Here is a 23,483-nt window from a genome sequence, read left to right on the forward strand (position 1 = left end):
TTGAGGAAGTGTATTCATGCTACGGCGTATCAATATGGACAAACAGTACTATTACCACGTTTTCTCATTTTTCAAACAAAGGTATTTTCAAGCGAAGGTCGAAGGTATGCCAGCACACTCGTTCGGAAGAGAATGCTTCAACCGAAGCATGCAGAAAAGCCTTAACTCATTTTTGTATTCCAAAGGACTTTTCTGGTTGGGAGACATTTTGAAAAAGGGAAACGCATATTAAGGATTTATCAACGTAATTTACTCACCTGTTTCCCCAATAGCAATACAGAATGTCATTTTTCTGATAGACCTGTGATTGAGTTTAGAAATGACATTGAGTTGTAAACATTACCAGCTTGAATACTGTTGTATGGTGTTGTCTCAATTGCTGTTTCACTGTAACCTCAGGTCCTGTCATACATTGATCTGTTTACAGAAAATATATTAACCTGTAGTACAAATGCAATAGCAGAACATAAGTAGGCTACCACAAAGAGCACCATGAGAATGGTAGTTTCCCTAACGCCTTTTCTTAGCACCTCCAAGGCATCAACAGGCACATATGATGCTCATGGAGCTCAAAGGATGCTATGGAGACAGTAGGCTGTCTGTCCAATAAATCTCTCGCTTGACAATTGATAGACACTCTTGAAAAGTATTGACACTGAGGTCCGTGAAAGATCTCCTGTGAAGCTGTAGCCTATATCTGTCTGAAAAAGAGGACGATCCATGAGCATGTTCCACTAGTAGCCCTGTTTTGCGTTCCAATATAAGGAGAATATCTTTAACAAATAATAATAATAATAATTAAGGGGCATCTCTTGGTGTGTCAATCATTGAATCACTGTCACAAGCGCGCGAGTTCCCCAGTTACCGCGTTGCTATATAAACGCGGATGGGGCGGTAGTTAGGCGCAACAGGGAGAGTTCTGCAGAGTTAAGTGTCCCAGCCCATCGGCTCTCTCTAGTCTCGCCGCCCCTATAAATGATAAAGCTCTCCAGCCGAGGATCCCACAGAGTCCATAAAACACTAATACCTTTATGTGTTTATTGCGCGTGACGGTTAATTAAGACATCACAGCTATCCCCCCCCCTTCACGCATGGCGGGAATAAACCAATTACCATATCAATTATCCTGAGAAAGTGTCGGGTGCCTTAAATAGGACTGTCTTTTTACACAACTTTCCATGCAAATTAGGTGTTTATTGATCGTTTTATTTAGGCTAATGTCGAGCCCTACTCATGTATATAGCCTAATTACGCGAAGTTACATTTCTGATATTATAAGTAGGCTATTGTTTATTCCAACATTTGTTGGGCTACAAATCTATTTTACACTTGCATTAGAGTAGGCTATTTTAGTGCATAGCCTACATGCCTACTACCAACATTTTGTATAATGAGGCAGTCTAATAGCAATTTTAAAAGAAGTTTGAAAAGGAACAAATGTGACGCATTTCAATTTGGCGATTGGGTTAAAAAGGACAGGGGCGTGTTGCCAAATTCTTCCTGTTATGTTATAATGTGATTGCCGTGCCTAACCTATAGACGATCTTAAAGACAAATACATACGTCGAGGCAAATAAATAAGCATCCCCTATTGCCTAGTGTTAACGACATGGCATGGCACGCATTGTATTTATCCAAGGCAAGCCGCTTGCGGACTGGATCAGATTAAGGATTTGTTCCACAGACACAGACCAACCTTTAAAAAAAATACTTCAACTGCAACCGGGCATTCCGGCGTTAAGGTGAGGGCTTCCCTTCAGGATGCTTAACTTGACTTATTAAAATATACAGTAGAGCAAGGGTTCTGACAGGGCTGCGAAGGGAGGGAGAGAGGGAGGGATAGATGGGAGAGAAAGAAAGAGGGATGGCTGCTTTGATCTTTAGGGGGCCCTTGTAGATTAAAAAAAAGGGTCCGCGTCCACTCTCGCAGATAAACACAACATGCTCAGAGTTGCCCTAAAGCCAACATATTGAAAGTGTCGTTCATTAGGAATAAAGGCTCGCGCACACCTAGGTAATGTTGAATTATTTTGAAATCTTATCGAAGTAAGCATTTTTAAGCAACACATGTAAAAGATGAAGATGTTAACGATAGATAGCTTGAGCAAGGATATTTAGTCGTCAAAATGAAATCATGCCACACATTCTTAGAATAATAGAATAATAGCCTTTTCTAAAAAGATATCATGACATTACAGTTATTATAGCTAAATAGAAGCAATTTAAGTAATGAAAACGTCCTCTGCGTTCAATTGATAGCGAAGAAGGCTATGGCATAAGGAGTAAACTGCGACTAGTTTGAGATTTTGTGTCACTCCATCATTCACATCAATAGCAACTCATATAGCTTCTGCGCTAGCCTACTTTACGCACTGCCTGCGCTCTAGGGGTGTCCGCGCGCGCCACAATACATCACAGGAAGGCTTTCAACTCGCAACATGAAACACCTGTGGGCACCATTTCAGTATATTAAAAATGAATTAAGAGGAAGTCGGTATATAGCAATCTGTAATAGATCTCCACCACAGTAATAACCTTTGAGGAAATTAAAGAATGCGTGAAGTTAGTATTGCTTTCAGAGAAAAAGTATGTGAGATCAAAGACCGTATTCGTGCATTAATTCATAATAAATGTACAGGGCTATTCAACAATTCAATAAGAGACATAGTAAACACGATTATTATAATAATCATAACAATAATCATGATCATAGTCATAATAATAATAGACGAATCATTTCGATTTCATTTAAATCAAAGTGTAAAACATGTTACATCTATGTCTAACATAATAGTTTGCTACTGGGTTGTTAATCTCCGGCCAGAGTTAGATTTTGTGTTGTGTATTTTTCCCCTCTTGAGTTTTAGGCTAGTGTGTAACAAGGGGCTTATTCTTACTCTATAAATGTGTGTGGAATGGGAAATAGACATTTCAAAGTCAATAAAAAAACACCACATCAAATGAAACATCGCGGATCAAAAGAGCCAAAGCACGGACATTTTTTCCCCCTCAATAAATTAAAAGGGGGAAAGTCTGCTACGCTTGATCATGCCCAGCCCAGAGTCCTGCCCTCCTCTCTGATTGGATGACGGGTAAGAGAAGGGGGGAAAGTTTGAATAAAATTCCAGAGCATGTGATAAGTATTGTCATTTAACTCAAACCTTAACTTGGTTCAATAGCAGTGACAGTGCGGTGGTGGTTTGAGAACAGAACAGTTTCACGACTTCGATTAAGATCATCTAGGAAACTAGTGCTTCTATTTTAGACATTTTTCACATCGACCCATAGAAGCCACTGAATTGTTTTTATTAAATGCATTTAAAAAGTATTTTCCTCGATCATCTGATAGAAAACAGTTAGCCTAGGTCGGAGGATAGCAGTGCTACAGTTCGAAACGTGCGTCATTCTCTGCTTCTTATTCCAATCCAATCTCCAAACAGCAAGAACTCTTCGGAAGGAAAACCTTAAACTCGGAAACCATCAAAGGAAGACCTAAACTGCAGGTGACTCGCGGAAAAAGATGACGGCAATGAGATTGATTTCCTGGCTTTTGCTGCTGGTGTTTATGCAGTCCAGAGTTTTTGCCGCAAGAAGATTCCGAGGTGGTCGCAACCCGCAACCACGACGGACACCGCCTTCTCCCACATACCGGGACCGGGGTGACACCACGGAGAGTTTCCCTTTGGATTTCACCGCCGTCGAAGAGAACATGGACAACTTCATGACGCAGGTGAAGAACCTGGCGCAGTCCCTCTACCCGTGTTCGGCGCAGAAGCTCGACTATGATATGAAGCTGCACTTTTTGGAAAATACTTCAGTCACGTGCAACGATGGAACTCCAGCAGGGTATTGTATTCTCTCATCTGATGCGTGACTTTTTTTCTTTCATACAGTCGAGGTTTCCAGAAATATAGCATGTTGAAAGCACACTCCAAACATGATTGCCCATTGGATTTTGCTTATCCTTAAAGTTTAGATATAGATTTTTTTTGTGATTGAGATATCTACTTTAGATTAGAGGACCACAAAAAGGAACATGAAAACGAATATTTTTTAAAAAGTGTGTTATACAGATGTCCAAGACAGCTGCTGTGCGTAATGGAAGCTATTCAGCGAATATTTGCGGCCTGGCCTGGCACGTGCATAATGCGCATAGTGCTTGATTTCTGTGAGCATCTCAATCTCATGATGCAGAAGGGATCAATATTGATACATTTTCCACATTTGGAATCCCTCTACAAGCAATGCAAATGGGATTGGTCCATTATTTGTAGTGTGCGCGACGCACCAAAATGTGTATAGAGATTTTTTTATGTACATTGTATTTTTTAAATGAAGATAATATTGGAAAACATACCTGTTCATATATATTCAATCCCAATTTTAATGGAAAAATATTATATTGATCTTTATATTGTTTAAATGTTCATCCAAACCTATGTCAAAATTACTTATACAATTTCCCATGAAGGAATATAGGCTAATATTTATAAACTGTTATTCACCAATAATATCTTTGTGAGATTGACACCTATTTTCTGCATAGATAAGCACAGCCATTGTGTTGCTCATTAGCCTCAGTATGGTAGTATTTCAAAAATGTAAGTCAAAAAAATATATTCTCTCTCTCTCTCTCTCTCTCTCTCTCTCTCTCTCTCTCTCTCTCTCTCTCTCTCTCTCTCTCTCTCTCTCTAAAGACCGTAAGTAGTCTGTCATTAAGGGAAATGCATTTGGCACTGGAAAAGCCTTCATGTTTTTTTTCCATTAATGAGGGATCAGCAGGGGGACTAAAAGCATTTGGATATTTAACTGTGTCTGTTATTACAACAAAGACAACCAGAGGGCATAGACATGGTTAAGCCAAATGCTGAACTCAGTGGCACAGTGCATGCAGAGACACTACTCAACAGGTTGCATTGGGTTAGAGCCTCCAAATCTTAACAAAGGGAACTGCTTTTATGTTGGGTTGTGTGGCTTGTGTAGTATAATATACTATACACATGTATGAAGGAAAATATTTTTTTTTGCCAGACAGATCCAGTGTTATTGGTTAATATGGTATAGTATACATCTAGTCATTGGTTAATATGGTTTAATGTAGTATACATCAAGTCATTGAAAGGCTAATACATACAGTATCTATTGAATACTATATATCTGTTTGTTTTTACTGTCGATGTTCCATACCCTACTTTCTAATCCCTGTACTCTCGATGTTCCATACCCTACTTTCTAATCCCTGTACTCTCGATGTTCCATACCCTAATTTCTAATCCCTGTACTCTCGATGTTCCATACCCTACATTCTAATCCCCATACTCTCGATGTTCCATACCCTACATTCTAATCCCCATACTCTCGATGTTCCATACCCTACATTCTAATCCCCGTACTCTCAATGTTCCATACCCTACTTTCTAATCCCCATACTCTCGATGTTCCATACCCTACTTTCTAATCCCCGTACTCTCGATGTTCCATACCCTACATTCTAATCCCCATACTCTCGATGTTCCATACCCTACATTCTAATCCCCGTACTCTCGATGTTCCATACCCTACTTTCTAATCCCTGTACTCTCGATGTTCCATACCCTACATTCTAATCCCCGTACTCTCGATGTTCCATACCCTACTTTCTAATCCCTATACTCTCGATGTTCCATACCCTACATTCTAATCCCCGTACTCTCGATGTTCCATACCCTACATTCTAATCCCCGCACTCTCGATGTTCCATACCCTACATTCTAATCCCCGTACTCTCGATGTTCCATACCCTACTTTCTAATCCCTGTACTCTCGATGTTCCATACCCTACATTCTAATCCCCGTACTCTCGATGTTCCATACCCTACTTTCTAATCCCAGTACTCTCGATGTTCCATACCCTACTTTCTAATCCCCGTACTCTCGATGTTCCATACCCTACTTTCTAATCCCTGTACTCTCGATGTTCCATACCCTACATTCTAATCCCTGTACTCTCGATGTTCCATACCCTACTTTCTAATCCCTGTACTCTCGATGTTCCATACCCTACATTCTAATCCCCGTACTCTCGATGTTCCATACCCTACTTTCTAATCCCTATACTCTCGATGTTCCATACCCTACATTCTAATCCCCGTACTCTCGATGTTCCATACCCTACATTCTAATCCCCGTACTCTCGATGTTCCATACCCTACTTTCTAATCCCTGTACTCTCGATGTTCCATACCCTACATTCTAATCCCCGTACTCTCGATGTTCTATACCCTACTTTCTAATCCCCGTACTCTCAATGTTCATACCCTACATTCTAATCCCCGTACTCTCAATGTTCCATACCCTACTTTCTAATCCCCGTACTCTTGATGTTCCATACCCTACTTTCTATTCCCCGTACTCTCAATGTTCATACCCTACATTCTAATCCCCAGACTCTCGATGTTCATACCCTACTTTCTAATCCCTGTACTCTCAATGTTCCATACCCTACTTTCTAATCCCTATCACCTATATTTGTTTTATAGCGAACATGCCTGTAGATGCTCTATTGGGAGGTTAATGTTATTCTAACCCACTGCAATGATGAGGGGTTCATTTAATAAGGTCAGAGTGTAATACACTGCTATGGGGCACTAGCATGATGCATGTCTGCATGTCCAGTACAGTATGTCTCGTAATATCAGATTGTTGTGCTTATCCCCAACAGACATATCGCTGGGCAGTAGGCTACAGTACAGTGTCTATACATGGGTCTTTAATGTCAGTGTGTGACTGGATGGAGGATGTAAATGTCTCTCTCTGGATTTAGCATCCTGTATAAATCCAGCGTTATAATTAAACCTCAGAGTATCTCATATCCTCCATCCCAAATGGCACCCTATTCCCTATGGCCCCTGGTCAACAGCAGTGCACCACATAGAGAATAGGGTTCCATTTGGGACAGGCACATAGAGAGTGGCCCATCCAGCCCGTAAAGCTCTTAGCTCTTTAGGATCGCAGTGTGAGTGAGGACACAGAGGCTTTTAGACCTGACCACCAGGCCAGAGGTTGGCAGATGTCGTCTCTGTAATAGTCACCTTTGTGTCTATAAATAACTGGATTCTAACACTAATTCCCCCCAGCCAGTTCCTGTCCCTCCCTGGTTCACTCTGCCCCTCCTTGGTTCACCCTGCCTGTCCCTCCCTGGTTCACCCTGTCCCTCCCTGGTTCACCCTGATCCTCCCCGGTTCACCCTGCCCCTCCCTGGTTCACCCTGCCCCTCCTTGGTTCACCCTGTCCCTCCCTGGATCACCCTGCTCCTCCCTGGTTCACCCTTCCCCTCCCTGCTTCACCCTGCCCCTCCCTGGTTCACCCTGTCCCTCCCTGGTTCACCTCCCCCTCCCTGGTTCACATTGCCCCTCCCTGCTTCACATTGCCCCTCCTTGGTTCACCCTGTCCCTCCCTGGTTCACCCTGTACCTCCCTGGTTCACCCTGCCCCTGTTCCTCCCTGGTTGACCCTGTCCCTACCTGGTTCACCCTGCCCCTCCCTAGTTCACCCTGCCCCTCCCTAGTTCACCCTTTCCCTCGTTTGTTCACTCTGCCCCTCCCTGGTTCACCCTGTCCCTCCCTGGTTCACTCTGCCCCTCGTTTGTTCACTCTGCCCCTCGTTTGTTCACTCTGCCCCTCCCTGGTTCACCCTGTCCCTCCCTGGTTCCCTCTATCCTTCCATGGTTCCCTCTGTCCGTCCTTGGTTCCCTCTAACCCTCCCTGATTCACCCTGCCCCTCCCTGGTTCACTCTGCCCCTCGTTTGTTCACTCTGCCCCTCGTTTGTTCACTCTGCCCCTCGTTTGTTCACTCTGCCCCTCGTTTGTTCACTCTGCCCCTCGTTTGTTCACTCTGCCCCTACCTGGTTCACCCTGTTCCTCCCTGGTTCCCTCTGTCCCGCCATGGTTCTCTGTCCCTCCCTGGTTCCCTCTAACCCTCCCTGGTTTGCCCTGTCCCTCCCTGGTTATCTCTGCCCCTCCCTGGTTTGCCCTGCCCCTCCCTGGTTCACCCTGTTCCTCCCTGGTTCCCTCTGTCCCGCCATGGTTCTCTCTGTCCCTCCCTGGTTCCCTCTAACCCTCCCTGGTTTGCCCTGTCCCTCCCTGGTTAACTCTGCCCCTCCCTGGTAATTGTTATTGTTGTTGTTGTTGTTAATAATAGTGATGGTGATAGTGTTAGTGACAGTGTTAGTGATAGTGACAGTGATAGTGGTAGTGATAGTGACAGTGATAGTGACAGTGTTAGTGATAGTGACAGTGTTAGTGTTAGTGACAGTGTCAGTGATAGTGATAGTGACAGTGATCGTGACAGTGATAGTGTTAGTGATAGTGACAGTGTTAGTGATAGTGTTAGTGATAGTGACAGTGTTAGCGATAGTGACAGTGTTAGTGATAGTGACAGTGTTAGTGATAGTGACAGTGTTAGCGATAGTGACAGTGTTAGTGATAGTGACAGTGTTAGTGTTAGCGGTAGTGATAGTGTTCGTGGTAGTGATAGTCGTAGTGTTTGTGAGAGTGATAGTGATAGTGATAGTGTTCGTGATAATGGTAGTGTTCGTGATAGTGGTAGTGATCGTGATAGTGGTAGTGATAGTGGTAGTGGTAGTGATCGTGGTAGTGATAGTGGTAGTAGTAGTGATAGTGTTCGTGATAGTGTTCGTGATAGTGTTCGTGATAGTGATCGTGGTAGTGATCGTGGTAGTTGTAGTAGTAGTGATAGTGTTCGTGATAGTGGTAGTGATAGTGATAGTGATCGTGATAGTGGTAGTGGTAGTGATAGTGGTAGTGGTAGTAGTAGTGATAGTGTTCGTGATAGTGGTAGTGGTAGTGGTAGTGATCGTGATCGTGATAGTGGTAGTGATAGTGGTAGTGGTAGTGATCGTGGTAGTAATAGTGGCAGTGGTAGTGGTAGTAGTAGTGATAGTGTTCGTGATAGTGGTAGTGATAGTGATAGTGGTAGTGGTAGTGATCGTGGTAGTGATAGTGGTAGTGGTAGTGATAGTGGTAGTGATAGTGTTCGTGATAGTGGTAGTGGTAATGATCGTGGTAGTGGTAGTGATCGTGGTAGTGGTAGTGGTAGTGATAGTGATAGTGGTAGTGGTAGTGATAGTGATAGTGTTCGTGGTAGTGGTAGTGATCGTGGTAGTGGTAGTGATAGTGGTAGTGGTAGTAGTAGTGATAGTGTTCGTGATAGTGTTAGTGGTAGTGATAGTGGAGGGTCGGAATATGCGGTGGTTCAGCTATAACCGGAAGCCCCTTGATAGTGAATATACAGTATGTACTAGCTGCATAGCGATACATCTATAGTTTATAGTTATAGTGATAGTTTAGGTTGCTGTTTAGTGATACATCTGTAGTTTATAGTTATAGTGATAGTTTAGGTTGCTGTTTAGTGATAGATCTGTAGTTTATAGTTGCCCTGGTAGATGTCTACTGCCCTGGTAGATGTTAGTTAGTGGTGTGTCTGCCATGGTAGATGTTACAGTGCAACGTGCTACTGGTAACCTCCATAGATGTTGCAGTGATAGTGTGGTCTGCTCCATGCTACTGGTACCCTCCATAGATGTTGCAATGATAGTGTGGTCTGCTCCATGCTACTGGTACCCTCCATAGATGTTGCAGTGATAGTGTGGTCTGCTCCATGCTACTGGTACCCTCCATAGATGTTGCAGTGATAGTGTGGTCTGCCCCATGCTACTGGTACCCTCCATAGATGTTGCAGTGATAGTGTGGTCTGCTCCATGCTACTGGTACCCTCCATAGATGTTGCAGTGATAGTGTGGTCTGCCCCGTGCTACTGGTAACCTCCATAGATGTTGCAGTGATAGTGTGGTCTGCCCCGTGCTACTGGTAACCTCCATAGATGTTGCAGTGATAGTGTGGTCTGCTCCATGCTACTGGTACCCTCCATAGATGTTGCAGTGATAGTGTGGTCTGCCCCGTGCTACTGGTACCCTCCATAGATGTTGCAGTGATAGTGTGGTCTGCTCCATGCTACTGGTACCCTCCATAGATGTTGCAGTGATAGTGTGGTCTGCCCCATGCTACTGGTAACCTCCATAGATGTTGCAGTGATAGTGTGGTCTGCCCCGTGCTACTGGTAACCTCCATAGATGTTGCAGTGATAGTGTGGTCTGCTCCGTGCTACTGGTACCCTCCATAGATGTTGCAGTGATAGTGTGGTCTGCTCCATGCTACTGGTAACCTCCATAGATGTTGCAGTGATAGTGTGGTCTGCTCCGTGCTACTGGTACCCTCCATAGATGTTGCAGTGATAGTGTGGTCTGCTCCATGCTACTGGTAACCTCCATATATGTTGCAGTGATAGTGTGGTCTGCTCCATGCTACTGGTAACCTCCATAGATGTTGCAGTGATAGTGTGGTCTGCTCCATGCTACTGGTAACCTCCATAGATGTTGCAGTGATAGTGTGGTCTGCTCCGTGCTACTGGTACCCTCCATAGATGTTGCAGTGATAGTGTGGTCTGCTCCATGCTACTGGTAACCTCCATAGATGTTGCAGTGATAGTGTGGTCTGCTCCATGCTACTGGTAACCTCCATAGATGTTGCAGTGATAGTGTGGTCTGCTCCGTGCTACTGGTACCCTCCATAGATGTTGCAGTGATAGTGTGGTCTGCTCCATGCTACTGGTAACCTCCATAGATGTTGCAGTGATAGTGTGGTCTGCTCCGTGCTACTGGTACCCTCCATAGATGTTGCAGTGATAGTGTGGTCTGCTCCATGCTACTGGTAACCTCCATAGATGTTGCAGTGATAGTGTGGTCTGCTCCATGCTACTGGTACCCTCCATAGATGTTGCAGTGATAGTGTGGTCTGCCCCGTGCTACTGGTAACCTCCATAGATGTTGCAGTGATAGTGTGGTCTGCCCCATGCTACTGGTAACCTCCATAGATGTTGCAGTGATAGTGTGGTCTGCCCCGTGCTACTGGTACCCTCCAAATGTAGCGTAAAATTGGGCATTCTAAGCTTAATCTTAGTTTATTATGTCATGAGTTGAACATGTCATGAAAGATTATCCCTGAGGAAGAGAGTGTGAGTCAGTGTCTTGGCAAACACCACACCACTCAGCCTGCTCAACACCACACCACTCAGCCTGCTCAACACCACACCACACAGCCTGCTCAACACCACACCACTCAGCCTGCTCAACACCACACCACTCAGCCTGCTCAACACCACACCACTCAGCCTGCTCAACACCACACCACTCAGCCTGCTCAACACCACACCACTCAGCCTGCTCAACACCACACCACTCAGCCTGCTCAACACCACACCACTCAGCCTGCTCAACACCACACCACTCAGCACCACACCACTCAGCCTGCTCAACACCACACCACTCAGCCTGCTCAACACCACACCACTCAGCCTACTCTGGCAGTCCTCCCTGTGATTTTATTTGTTATTTTTATTTGATTTAACTAGGCAAGTCAGTTAAGAAGACATTCTTATTTACAATGACGGCCTACACCAGCCAAACCCTAACCCGGACGATGCTGGGCCAATTGTGCCCCGCCCTATGGGACTCCCAATCACGGCCGGTTGTGATACAGCCTGGAATCAAACCAGGGTCTGTAGTGACGCCTCCAGCACTGAGATGCAGTGCCTTAGACCGGTGCGCCACTCGGGAGCCCCAATGATGAGATATGCCTGGCAGCCGCCAGAGTTTCCGGTCCGAGAAGCCATATGTCTCAGCTGCAGCCGCATCGTCGTCGGTAAAGAGGAGCGTTCAGATACCGCTGTTCCCTCTAGCTGCCTGACAAAGCTCCCTTAGAACCTAGGCTTTAGCTCAGCAGGCTAATACGTCTGTTGCTGAAATAACAGTCTCTAAACATCGCAGAACACCGCAGAAGCAAATAGGGAATAGAATAGCATCATGCCTGCTTGTATGGCCTCCTGGGTGCTACAAGTCTGTGTTAGCCCTCTGAGCTAAAGCCTAGCCATCACAGAAACATTGTGAGAATCATGCCTGCTTCTAATGGTCTTTTGTAGTGTCTGCTAGTCTGATCCTGTGAAATGGTAGAAATGTTGTTCGGTGACAGAAAGTTAAAGGGATACTTTGGGATTTTGGCAATGAGGCCCTTTATCTACTTCCCCAGAGTCAGATGAACAATTGTTTATGTCTCTGTTTCCAGTATGAAGGAAGTTAAGAGGTAGATTTGCACACCAAGGCTAACTAACGTTAGCACTATGACTGGAAGTCCATGGGTATCTGTTAGCATGCTGTTGCATTGTATTAAAATGCCTTGACAGAACTGTAGACTTATACAATTGCAGTGAATTGATGATTCTGCACTTCACGGCTGTGAGACTATGGGGATTAATTATAGCATTGCCCTCGTGTGGGCAGAGGATGAACAGATCTCCTGAAGTGAATGACCCATGCATCCAGATTGAAAAACTCTTCAGAGTGAATATTTCCTACACTACTGAGCTAAGCTCAGCCAAACCAAGCAGTAACTAACTGCCCACCGTAGTTGCTGGACCTGTGCTGAAAAGGACAACCTGAAAAGAAAACATCGGACCCAGTTTCGTTCAGGTTCAGATCCATAGAATTGAATAGGAAAACGTTTACATTTCAGCTACATTTACATTTCAGCCACATTTACATTTCAGCCATATTTACATTTCAGCCACATTTACATTTCAGCCACATTTACATTTCAGCCACATTTACATTTCAGCTACATTTACATTTCAGCCATATTTACATTTCAGCCACAATTACATTTCAGCCATATTCACATTTCAGCCACATTTACATTTCAGCCACATTTACATTTCAGCCATATTCACATTTCAGCCACATTTACATTTCAGCCACATTTACATTTCAGCCACATTTACATTTCAGCCACATTTACATTTCAGCTACATTTACATTTCAGCCACATTTACATTTCAGCCACATTTACATTTCAGCTACATTTACATTTCAGCTACATTTACATTTCAGCCACATTTACATTTCAGCCATTTACATTTCAGCCACATTTACATTTCAGCCACATTTACATTTCAGCCACATTTACATTTCAGCCACATTTACATTTCAGCCACATTTACATTTCAGCTACATTTACATTTCAGCCATATTTACATTTCAGCCACATTTACATTTCAGCCACATTCACACTTCAGTCATTTAGCAGACGCTCTTATGCAGAGCGACTTACAGTAAATTCATTCATCTTCAGATGAAGCTAGGTGAGACAACCTCCTAGCACAGTAATAATAAGGACAACTTTTCCTCAATAAAACAGCCATCAGCAGAATCAGTGCTCGTGAGAAGAGACAGTGTGAGTGTTAGTACCAAGAAAGACAAGGGTGTTAGTTGTTTTAATTGTTTTGGTTCAGACATTGATCTCTGTGTTTGATCTGTGTTCAGATGGTGGTTCAGGTCGTGCTGTATAATCCACTATGGAATAGTGTTGAAGGCTTTGACTTTCTGTGACGCATCAAAGGGAGCATTCCTCTGGGTGGATGTAGTGAATATGGGTCCTGGGCAACAGAGATGTGTCTGTGTGTGTGTGTGTGTGTGTGTGTGTGTGTGTGTGTGTGTGTGTGTGTGTGTGTGTGTGTGTGTGTGTGTGTGTGTGTGTGTGTGTGTGTGTGTGTGTGTGTGTGTGTGTGTTTGCACAGACCTCACCAGGCAGCACGTCATCTCCTCTCTGTTTTTCATTTCTGTATGGCCGGCACTGAGGGTGGTGGAGATTTTATCCAGCCTGAGATGGAGGGCCTATGTATGAGACCACTGTTAAAGAACGGTGACTTCAGCAGACTAGTAACAGGGGATATGATGGTACTGCACTTCCTTATAACTGTTGCCAGCCACGGGCCGTTAGGGCACTGGTAACACCTAGGGTGCTTCCAAAATGTCATCTAATTTCCTATATAGTGGACCATAGGGCTCTGACAGGCCAAAAGTAGTGCATTATAAAGGGAATAGGGTTCCATTTGGGAAGCACTCTAGTCTTCCCTTTCTCAATACTGAGGGTGGAGGAACCTGGATGAGCTCCTATCTGTTGTTTTATCACATGATAGGATTGTGTGTGTGTGTGTGTGTGTGTGTGTGTGTGTGTGTGTGTGTGTGTGTGTGTGTGTGTGTGTGTGTGTGTGTGTGTGTGTGTGTGTGTGTGTGTGTGTGTGTGTGTGTGTGTGTGTGTGTGTGTGTGTGTGTGTGTGTGTGTGTGTGTATGACGTCCACACCACGGCTCTGTGTAACCAGCACTCAAACATTGTTTAGGTGAGTTCAAATCTGGGGGAAGTAGTTTTAGCTTTAGATTCTTTTTGCTAACAGAGATAAAGATCTTCAAAAGTAACAACATGTCTTGTATTCTTTGTTTACATAATATGTACATGAGGTCATAAGTTTTATTCTGTTTGGCACAGTCACTGATGCCAGGAGACGGTGAGGGCAACTTGAGTGTTTTGTGTGAGGATACATGATTCTTGTCCATGGTTTGTGAGTTTGTGTTTATAAAATACAATGTTTTTCTTTCTGTTCTAGGTACTACATGAAAGAGTCCAGAGGGAGCAGACGGTGGTTGATATTCTTGGACGGCGGCTGGTACTGCTTCAACAAAGAGAACTGTGACAGCCGATACGACACCATGAGGAGACTGATGAGCTCGTCCAAGTGGCCTCAAACCAAAACAGGTCAGAATCTCTGCCTACAGTACTCGCCTGTGTCTGTCTGGCTGTTACCGTTCACCAACCCCCCACCACTACTACTCTAAGACAAATTAAGCCTAGTCCTGAACGGTATCTTGTGACGCAAGCCACATCTACTCTGGGTTTTGTAAAGCTAGCCAGCTCCAGTTAGCTTCACATTCCAGCTCAGGCTTCATCCGTACTACGACGGTTGATATTGCTCGTCTGCCTTCCACTAACTCTAGCAGGCTTATAACTGCGCGTGCATGTCTCGCATGGCTAGTCGACTGCCAAACTCTTCATTGAAACAATGCTGATACATCAATCCATGCCCGAGTCAGCGCTACATTTTCATTTGTGCCTTGCAAATTCAGCAGGCTATTGCGTGAAATTGGCTTGTTGAAGTGTCGTCTTTATGTTATTGCGTATCGTTAATGTCGTCTTTATGTTATTGCATATCGTTAATGTCGTCTTTATGTTATTGTGTATCGTTAATGTCGTCTTTATGTTATTGCGTATCATTAATGCTGTCTTTATGTTATTGCGTATCGTTAATGTCGTCTTTATGTTATTGCGTATCGTTAATGTCATCTTTATGTTATTGCGTATCGTTAATGCTGTCTTTATGTTATTGCGTATCGTTAATGTCGTCTTTATGTTATTGCGTATCGTTAATGTCGTCTTAATGTTATTGCGTATCGTTAATGTCGTCTTTATGTTATTGCGTATCGTTAATGTCGTCTTTATGTTATTGCGTATCGTTAATGTCGTCTTTATGTTATTGCGTATCGTTAATGTCGTCTTTATGTTATTGCGTATCGTTAATGTCGTCTTAATGTTATTGCGTATCGTTAATGTCGTCTTTATGTTATTGCGTATCGTTAATGCCGTCTTTGGTGTGCTTCTCAATGCACAAGCACCTTGTTCCCCACTCCTATGAATAAAACAATTGTATTAAGTCATACAAAAGTGTTACTGTGCGTGAAGTTTAAAATGCATTTTGTCATTACTAAATGTGTAATGTGATATATTTTAACATTAAACATTTTTAAAACAAAAAAACATTTGATTAATAAAATATTTAATCAGTCGTCTTCCTCAAATAAAGTGGATGATGACGCAACCTTGCTAGAGGGAGGGAATCTGATTTAATCAGTCCTCAACTCGTGACTCAGTCATTTGGCAGGGCGGCAGTGTAGCCTAGTGGTTAGAGCATTGGACTAGTAACTGAAAGGTTGCAAGATTGAATCCCCGAGCTGACAAGGTAAAAATCTGTCGTTCTGCCCCTGAACAAGGTAGTCAACCCACTGTTTCTAGGCCGTCGTTGAAAATAAGAATTTGTTCTTAACTGACTTGCCTAGTTAAATAACGGTAAAATAAAAAAATGTATAAAAATTTCAGTCAGTGGAGTTAAGTTAGCTGTGAGTTAGCCTGCCACGGAGCAGGTTACTTCTGAAGGATTGGGTGCCATAGAAATTTACCTGGCTAAAAGGTGAGCCACATTTGTATGACCAGTTAAACCAAGTTTAACTCAGAGTTGACCAAAGTTAACTTTGCTAACTCCTCAAACCTGCTTCGTAGTATACCCCTCTGGACTAAGAGACATTCTCAATAGAGATTCTCCTTTGAAAATGATTTTTAGTCTGGGACTAGGCCTAATCTGTGTCTGGGTAACAGTACCTTACTGTCAACTGAATGTTACAGAAAATATCAGACACTTATCTAAAGTAACGGTAAGTGCATACACTCTTCTGTTGCTAGCGCCGTGCTGCTAACAACTGAGCCCCACCACATGTTATAGACAGAAAATAGCTGTGGGCTGTAGTGCTGTCTGTTCTGGCTCTGCACCCACACAATGAACAAAGTACAGACCAGGCCGTATCTACACAATGAACAAAGTACAGACCAGGGCCGTATCTACACAATGAACAAAGTACAGACCAGGGCCCGTATCCACACAATGAACAAAGTACAGACCAGGGCCCTTATCCACACAATGAACAAAGTACAGACTAGGGCCCTTATCCACACAATGAACAAAGTACAGACCAGGGCCCGTATCCACACAATGAACAAAGTACAGACCAGGGCCCGTATCCACACAATGAACAAAGTACAGACCAGGGCCTGTATCCACACAATGAACAAAGTACAGACCAGGGGCCATATCCACACAATGAACAAAGTACAGACCAGGGCCCATATCCACACAATGAACAAAGTACAGACCAGGGCCCGTATCCACACAATGAACAAAGTACAGACCAGGGCCGTATCTACACAATGAACAAAGTACAGACCAGGGCCGTATCTACACAATGAACAAAGTACAGACCAGGGCCCTTATCCACACAATGAACAAACTGACAAACTATCTGTGGTAATGACCAGTGTTATTGAGACAGTCATCTATGTAGTAATGACCAGTGTTATTGAGACAGTCATCTATGTAGTAATGACCAGTGTTATTGAGACAGTCATCTATGTAGTAATGACCAGTGTTATTGAGACAGTCATCTATGTAGTAATGACCAGTGTTATTGAGACAGTCATCTATGTAGTAATGACCAGTGTTATTGAGACAGTCATCTATGTAATAATGACCAGTGTTATTGAGACAGTCATCTATGTAGTAATGACCAGTGTTATTGAGACAGTCATCTATATAGTAATGACCAGTGTTATTGAGACAGTCATCTATGTAGTAATGACCAGTGTTATTGAGACAGTCATCTATGTAGTAATGACCAGTGTTATTGAGACAGTCATCTATGTGGTAATGACCAGTGTTATTGAGACAGTCATCTATGTAGTAATGACCAGTGTTATTGAGACAGTCATCTATGTAGTAATGACCAGTGTTATTGAGACAGTCATCTATGTAATAATGACTAGTGTTATTGAGACAGTCATCTATGTAGTAATGACCAGTGTTATTGAGACAGTCATCTATGTAGTAATGACCAGTGTTATTGAGACAGTCATCTATGTAGTAATGACCAGTGTTATTGAGACAGTCATCTATGTAGTAATGACCAGTGTTATTGAGACAGTCATCTATGTAGTAATGACCAGTGTTATTGAGACAGTCATCTATGTAGTAATGACTAGTGTTATTGAGACAGTCATCTATGCAGTAAAGACCAGTGTTATTGAGACAGTCATCTATGTAGTAATGACCAGTGTTATTGAGACAGTCATCTATGTAGGTAATGACCAGTGTTATTGAGACAGTCATCTATGTAGTAATGACCAGTGTTATTGAGACAGTCATCTATGTAGTAATGACCAGTGTTATTGAGACAGTCATCTATGTAGTAATGACTAGTGTTATTGAGACAGTCATCTATGCAGTAAAGACCAGTGTTATTGAGACAGTCATCTATGTAGTAATGACCAGTGTTATTGAGACAGTCATCTATGTGGTAATGACCAGTGTTATTGAGACAGTCATCTATGTAGTAATGACCAGTGTTATTGAGACAGTCATCTATGTAGTAATGACCAGTGTTATTGAGACAGTCATCTATGTAGTAATGACTAGTGTTATTGAGACAGTCATCTATGCAGTAAAGACCAGTGTTATTGAGACAGTCATCTATGTAGTAATGACCAGTGTTATTGAGACAGTCATCTATGTGGTAATGACCAGTGTTATTGAGACAGTCATCTATGCGGTAATGACCAGTGTTATTGAGACGGCCATCTATGTAGTAATGACTAGTGTTATTGAGACGGTCATCTATGTAGTAAAGACCAGTGTTATTGAGACAGTCATCTATGCAGTAATGACCAGTGTTATTGAGACAGTCATCTATGTAGTAATGACCAGTGTTATTGAGACGGTCATCTATGTAGTAAAGACCAGTGTTATTGAGACAGTCATCTATGTAGTAATGACTAGTGTTATTGAGACAGTCATCTATGTAGTAATGACTAGTGTTATTGAGACGGTCATCTATGTAGTAATGACTAGTGTTATTGAGACGGTCATCTATGCAGTAAAGACCAGTGTTATTGAGACAGTCATCTATGTAGTAATGACTAGTGTTATTGAGACAGTCATCTATGTGGTAATGACCAGTGTTATTGAGACAGTCATCTATGTAGTAATGACCAGTGTTATTGAGACAGTCATCTATGTAGTAATGACCAGTGTTATTGAGAGCTATCTGCCGCCTGCTCCTTTGAGAGGGGAAGTGCCTCTCTCTCTCAGTGTGCTGTCAGGACCATCATTAATGCAGTGATTATGAGGAAGATGGTGATGTTTCTGGGAGTGGCATGATGGTTAATGTAATATGTTCTCTATTGCCGTGTCGTTCCTCTCTTTAGGCACAGGGATTCTGTCTCCACTCCCAGAGGAAAACCCTCACTGGTGGAACGCCAACATGGTGTAAGTTCCAGGATTTGGTGTGTGTGTGTGTGTGTGTGTGTGTGTGTGTGTGTGTGTGTGTGTGTGTGTGTGTGTGTGTGTGTGTGTGTGTGTGTGTGTGTGTGTGTGTGTGTGTGTGTGTGTGTGTGTGTGTGTGTGTGTGTGTGTGTGTGTGTGTGTGTCCAGTTGATCTTTTTAAAGGTGTAAGAAGACCTGACATTGATGTTGTGTTTCCTCTCCAGGTTCATCCCCTACTGCTCTAGTGATGTGTGGAGTGGTGCCTCAGCCAAGACGGACCACAGTAAGACATCACTATTGGCCATTCTAATGTGTGTTTGCATTTTCTAATGGAGGTCAATCAACCAATCACCCAACCAATAAATCAACCAATCAGCCAATACATCAATCAACCAATCAATCACCCAATCAACTAATCAATCAACCAATAAATCAATCCACCAAGCAACCAATAAAACAATAAAACAAGCAACCAATCATCCAACCAACCAAGAAATTAATCAATCAATCATTCAATCAATAAATGAACTTAAAACATATTCTCCTAGAGGGAAATTGGATATTTCATTGACTCATCCATGATAGACATAGGATAGGTAGGTATGTTGTGTGCATTGTGTTGGTCACTCTGCACTGAATGTATTGTGTTGGTGACTGACTGTCTGTCTGCGTGCCGTCTCTTTGCAGGTGGCTACGCCTTCATGGGGTCTCTGATCATTCAGGAGGTGGTGAAGGATCTGCTGACCAAGGGGCTTGACAACGCCAAGGTTCTACTATTGGCTGGCAGCAGGTGGGTGGGGCCACATGTTGGTGTGGGTGTGTCTGTGTGTTAACGTAATGTAAATATGTTTAATGAACTGGAACTGTGTGTCACTAGAGATTAGAGTAAGTGAGTGTGTGTGTCTGTTTGTACCTGTGTGTGTTTGTATCGATGTGTGTGTGTGTGTGTGTGTGTGTGTGTGTGTGTGTGTGTGTGTGTGTGTGTGTGTGTGTGTGTGTGTGTGTGTGTGTGTGTGTGTGTGTGTGTGTGTGTGTGTCTATGCCTGTGTGGGTGTGTGTATCCATGCCTGTCTGGGTGTGTGTATTCATTCCTGTGTGTGTGTCTGTGTGTGATATCTATCTGTGTGTCTCTTCTCTACCCCACAGTGCGGGGGGGACGGGGGTCCTGCTGAACGTGGACCCTGTGGCTGAGCTGCTGGAGGGTCTGGGGCACCCTGGGATCCAGGTGAGGGGTCTGGCTGACTCAGGCTGGTTCCTGGACAACAAGCAGTACCGATCTACTGACTGTCACGACACCATCAGCTGTGCCCCCACGGAGGCCATCAAGAGAGGCATCAAGTAAGACAGCACTCCACCATTATAGCTGCAGTCTCTGGGACCATATTCACAATCTCAGATTAGCGGTGCTGATATAGGATCAGTTTTCCAACTTTTAGATCGTATTCAATATGATCATATGGACAGGGGGGACTGATCCTAGATCAGCACTCCTATTCTGAGCTGCTTTCTGAGTGGTTAGAGCCAGAGCGTTTCTCATGGCCCAGTGGCCTGACCAGGATAAGCAATAGGCCCTAGTTGTACTGTACTGTGTCGCTTCATTGTTAAATGGATTGAAAATATTGAACCCCCTCGCCTTAGGCTGCGTTTACACAGACATCTCAATAATTGGCAAAAGATCTGATCTGATTGGGATGCTTGTGAAAACGCAGCCTTAGAGATCTGATCTGATTGGGATGCTTGTGTAAACACAGCCTTGGAGATCTGATCTGATTGGGATGCTTGTGTAAACGCAGCCTTAGAGATCTGATCTGATTGGGATGCTTGTGTAAACACAGCCTTAGAGATCTGATCTGATTGGGATGCTTGTGTAAACCCAGCCTTAGAGATCTGATCTGATCGGGATGCTTTTGTAAACGCAGCCTTAGCGATCTGATCTGATTGGGATGTTTGTGTAAACACAGCCTTAGAGATCTGATCTGATCGGGGATGCTTGTGTAAACGCAGCCTTAGAGATCTGATCTGATTGGGATGTTTGTGTAAACAGCCTTAGGGATTTTATCTGATCGGGCTTCTTGTGTAAACGCAGCCTTAGTAGCCTATTCTTCAGGTCCTGTACGAACTGACACTGTAAGATGTTGACCTCTGACCTCTTGTCACCAGGTACTGGGGCAGCGTGGTGCCAGAGAGGTGTAGACAGGTCCATCTGGGGGAGGAGTGGAACTGTTTCTTTGGCTACAGAGTGTTCCCCTCCATAAAGAGTGAGTGCTAGCAAAGGTTAAGGAATTAATTTGTGAATTTTCACAGATATCTGTGTATATCTCTGTGTGTCAGTGTGTTCATTATGGACAGCCTGTGCGTGCGTTTGTGTGTGTGTTCACTTGTGCATACATTACAAGCTCCCTCCACGCAGGCCCAGTGTTCGTGGTCCAGTGGTTGTTTGACGAGGCCCAGCTGACCGTCGACAACATCCATCTGACCGGTCAGCCCGTCCAGGAAGGGCAGTGGCGGTACATCCAGAACCTAGGCATCGAGCTGAGGAACACGCTCAAAGATGTCCCGTAAGCACCCGCAAACTTACAGTTACTCTTACAGCAAATTTAGAGTTACTCTTACAGCAAACCTACATTAACTCTTACAGCAAACTTACAGTTACTCTTACAGCAAACCTACATGAACTCTTACAGCAAACCTACATGAACTCTTACAGCAAACCTACATGAACTCTTACAGCAAACGTACAGTAACTCATACAGCAAACTTACAGTTACTCTTACAGCAAACTTACAGTAACTCATACAGCAAATTTAGAGTTACTCTTACAGCAAACCTACATGAACTCATACAGCAAACCTACATGAACTCATACAGCAAACTTACAGTTACTCTTACAGCAAACCTACATGAACTCATACAGCAAACTTACAGTAACTCATACAGCAAATTTAGAGTTACTCTTACAGCAAACCTACATGAACTCATACAGCAAACCTACATGAACTCTTACAGCAAACCTACAGTAACTCATACAGCAAACGTACAGTAACTCATACAGCAAACCTACATGAACTCATACAGCAAACGTACAGTAACTCATACAGCAAACCTACATGAACTCTTACAGCAAACTTACAGTAACTCTAGCAGCAAACTTAAATGAATTGTAAAGATTGACAGACAGACAGTGTGTCAAGGTTATGCTGCCAACTGTGTTCAACAAGTCTCATGTATTTGCATACATTTTCAGGGCCATGTTTGCTCCAGCTTGCCTCTCACATGAAGTCATCACAAGGAAGTAAGTATCAATCTCTCGGTCTTTCATCTTCCACCTGGGTCATGTTCAGTTGGGCACATCGTATATAAAGGTTTTACAACAGGAAACTGAAATTTGTGTTGTTATTGGACACATTTATCACTTGGTTTTTCAACTTTCTTCAAACCTGGGTCGCGTTCAGTAGGGCACACCATATACAAAAAACATTTTGGAACAAAAAATGGAAATCTGTGTTGTTATTGGACAAATCTAAATAGTACCTCCCCCGTTCACTGCTTTTTCCCCTACTGAACACCACTCTAATTAGAGAGAGATAATTCTGTCAGCTAGCGGTTTATTCTGTGACTCGCCGTGATCTAACAGTGCCCTCTTGTGGCTGGTCTGTTACAGTTACTGGATCGACGTTCAGGTCAAAGGCACCTCCCTTCCCCGAGCCCTGCACTGCTGGGACCGCAGTCTCCAAGACAACAGCCGGAGCAACAAGGCCCCTCCCAAGGGCTGCCCTGTCCATTTGATTGACAGCTGCCCCTGGCCACACTGCAACCCCACCTGCCCCACCATCAGGGATCAGTTCACGGGCCAGGAGATGAACGTGATCCAGTTCCTCATGCACATGGGCTTTGACGTGCAGAAGATGGCCCAGCAGCAGGGCATGGACCCCAGCAAGCTACTGGGGATGCTGAGCAGCGGGAGCTAAGGAGACAGGAGTAAAGTCTTAGTACAGTAGACTAAACCAGGGGGCTATGGGGCCAAATCCTAACTTTGAGATCCCAGAAAATATGCTTTAAAAAAAATACTTGTTTTAATCTCCCATTGACATCAATGTTTGATTTAAAGGGATAGTTCACTTTTTTGGGGGGGGGGGTGTTTAGCTTATTTTCAACTTGAAGTAGCCTTTTAAGCAAAAGACTTGAGTTTTGTGTGGATCTCAAGGTAGGATTCGACACCAAGTCTGTTCCCCACATCTGATACCTCCAGCTCTGCTCCCCATGTTCCCTGTCCTCATCCCATTCACCTCAGCCCTAACCTCAGTCACACCTAAGGGCTACAGTCTGACCCCTAACCCCTCACCCCCAACCCACCCGACAGAGCCTCTCACAACCCAGTACTGTTAGGAGTACTGGGGCTA

The 23,483-nt window shown here is 43.6% G+C and overlaps 1 protein-coding gene across 1 annotated transcript; it reads left to right on the plus strand.

Moving 5' to 3' along the window:
• The first annotated feature begins 3,592 nt into the window (after window positions 1-3,592).
• Window positions 3,593-23,051, plus strand: notum1a (notum, palmitoleoyl-protein carboxylesterase a). Its single transcript, XM_038989372.1, has 10 exons — window positions 3,593-3,846; window positions 14,551-14,699; window positions 19,026-19,086; window positions 19,308-19,366; window positions 19,771-19,873; window positions 20,230-20,421; window positions 21,244-21,341; window positions 21,494-21,641; window positions 22,328-22,375; window positions 22,745-23,051. Exons 1-10 carry the CDS (start codon window positions 3,710-3,712, stop codon window positions 23,049-23,051), a joined length of 1,302 nt encoding a protein of 433 aa, XP_038845300.1. The 5' UTR covers window positions 3,593-3,709.
• The last annotated feature ends 432 nt before the right edge of the window (window positions 23,052-23,483 follow it).

This window comes from Salvelinus namaycush, chromosome 3 (genome assembly GCF_016432855.1).
Source record: "Salvelinus namaycush isolate Seneca chromosome 3, SaNama_1.0, whole genome shotgun sequence".
Lineage (NCBI taxonomy): Eukaryota > Metazoa > Chordata > Actinopteri > Salmoniformes > Salmonidae > Salvelinus > Salvelinus namaycush.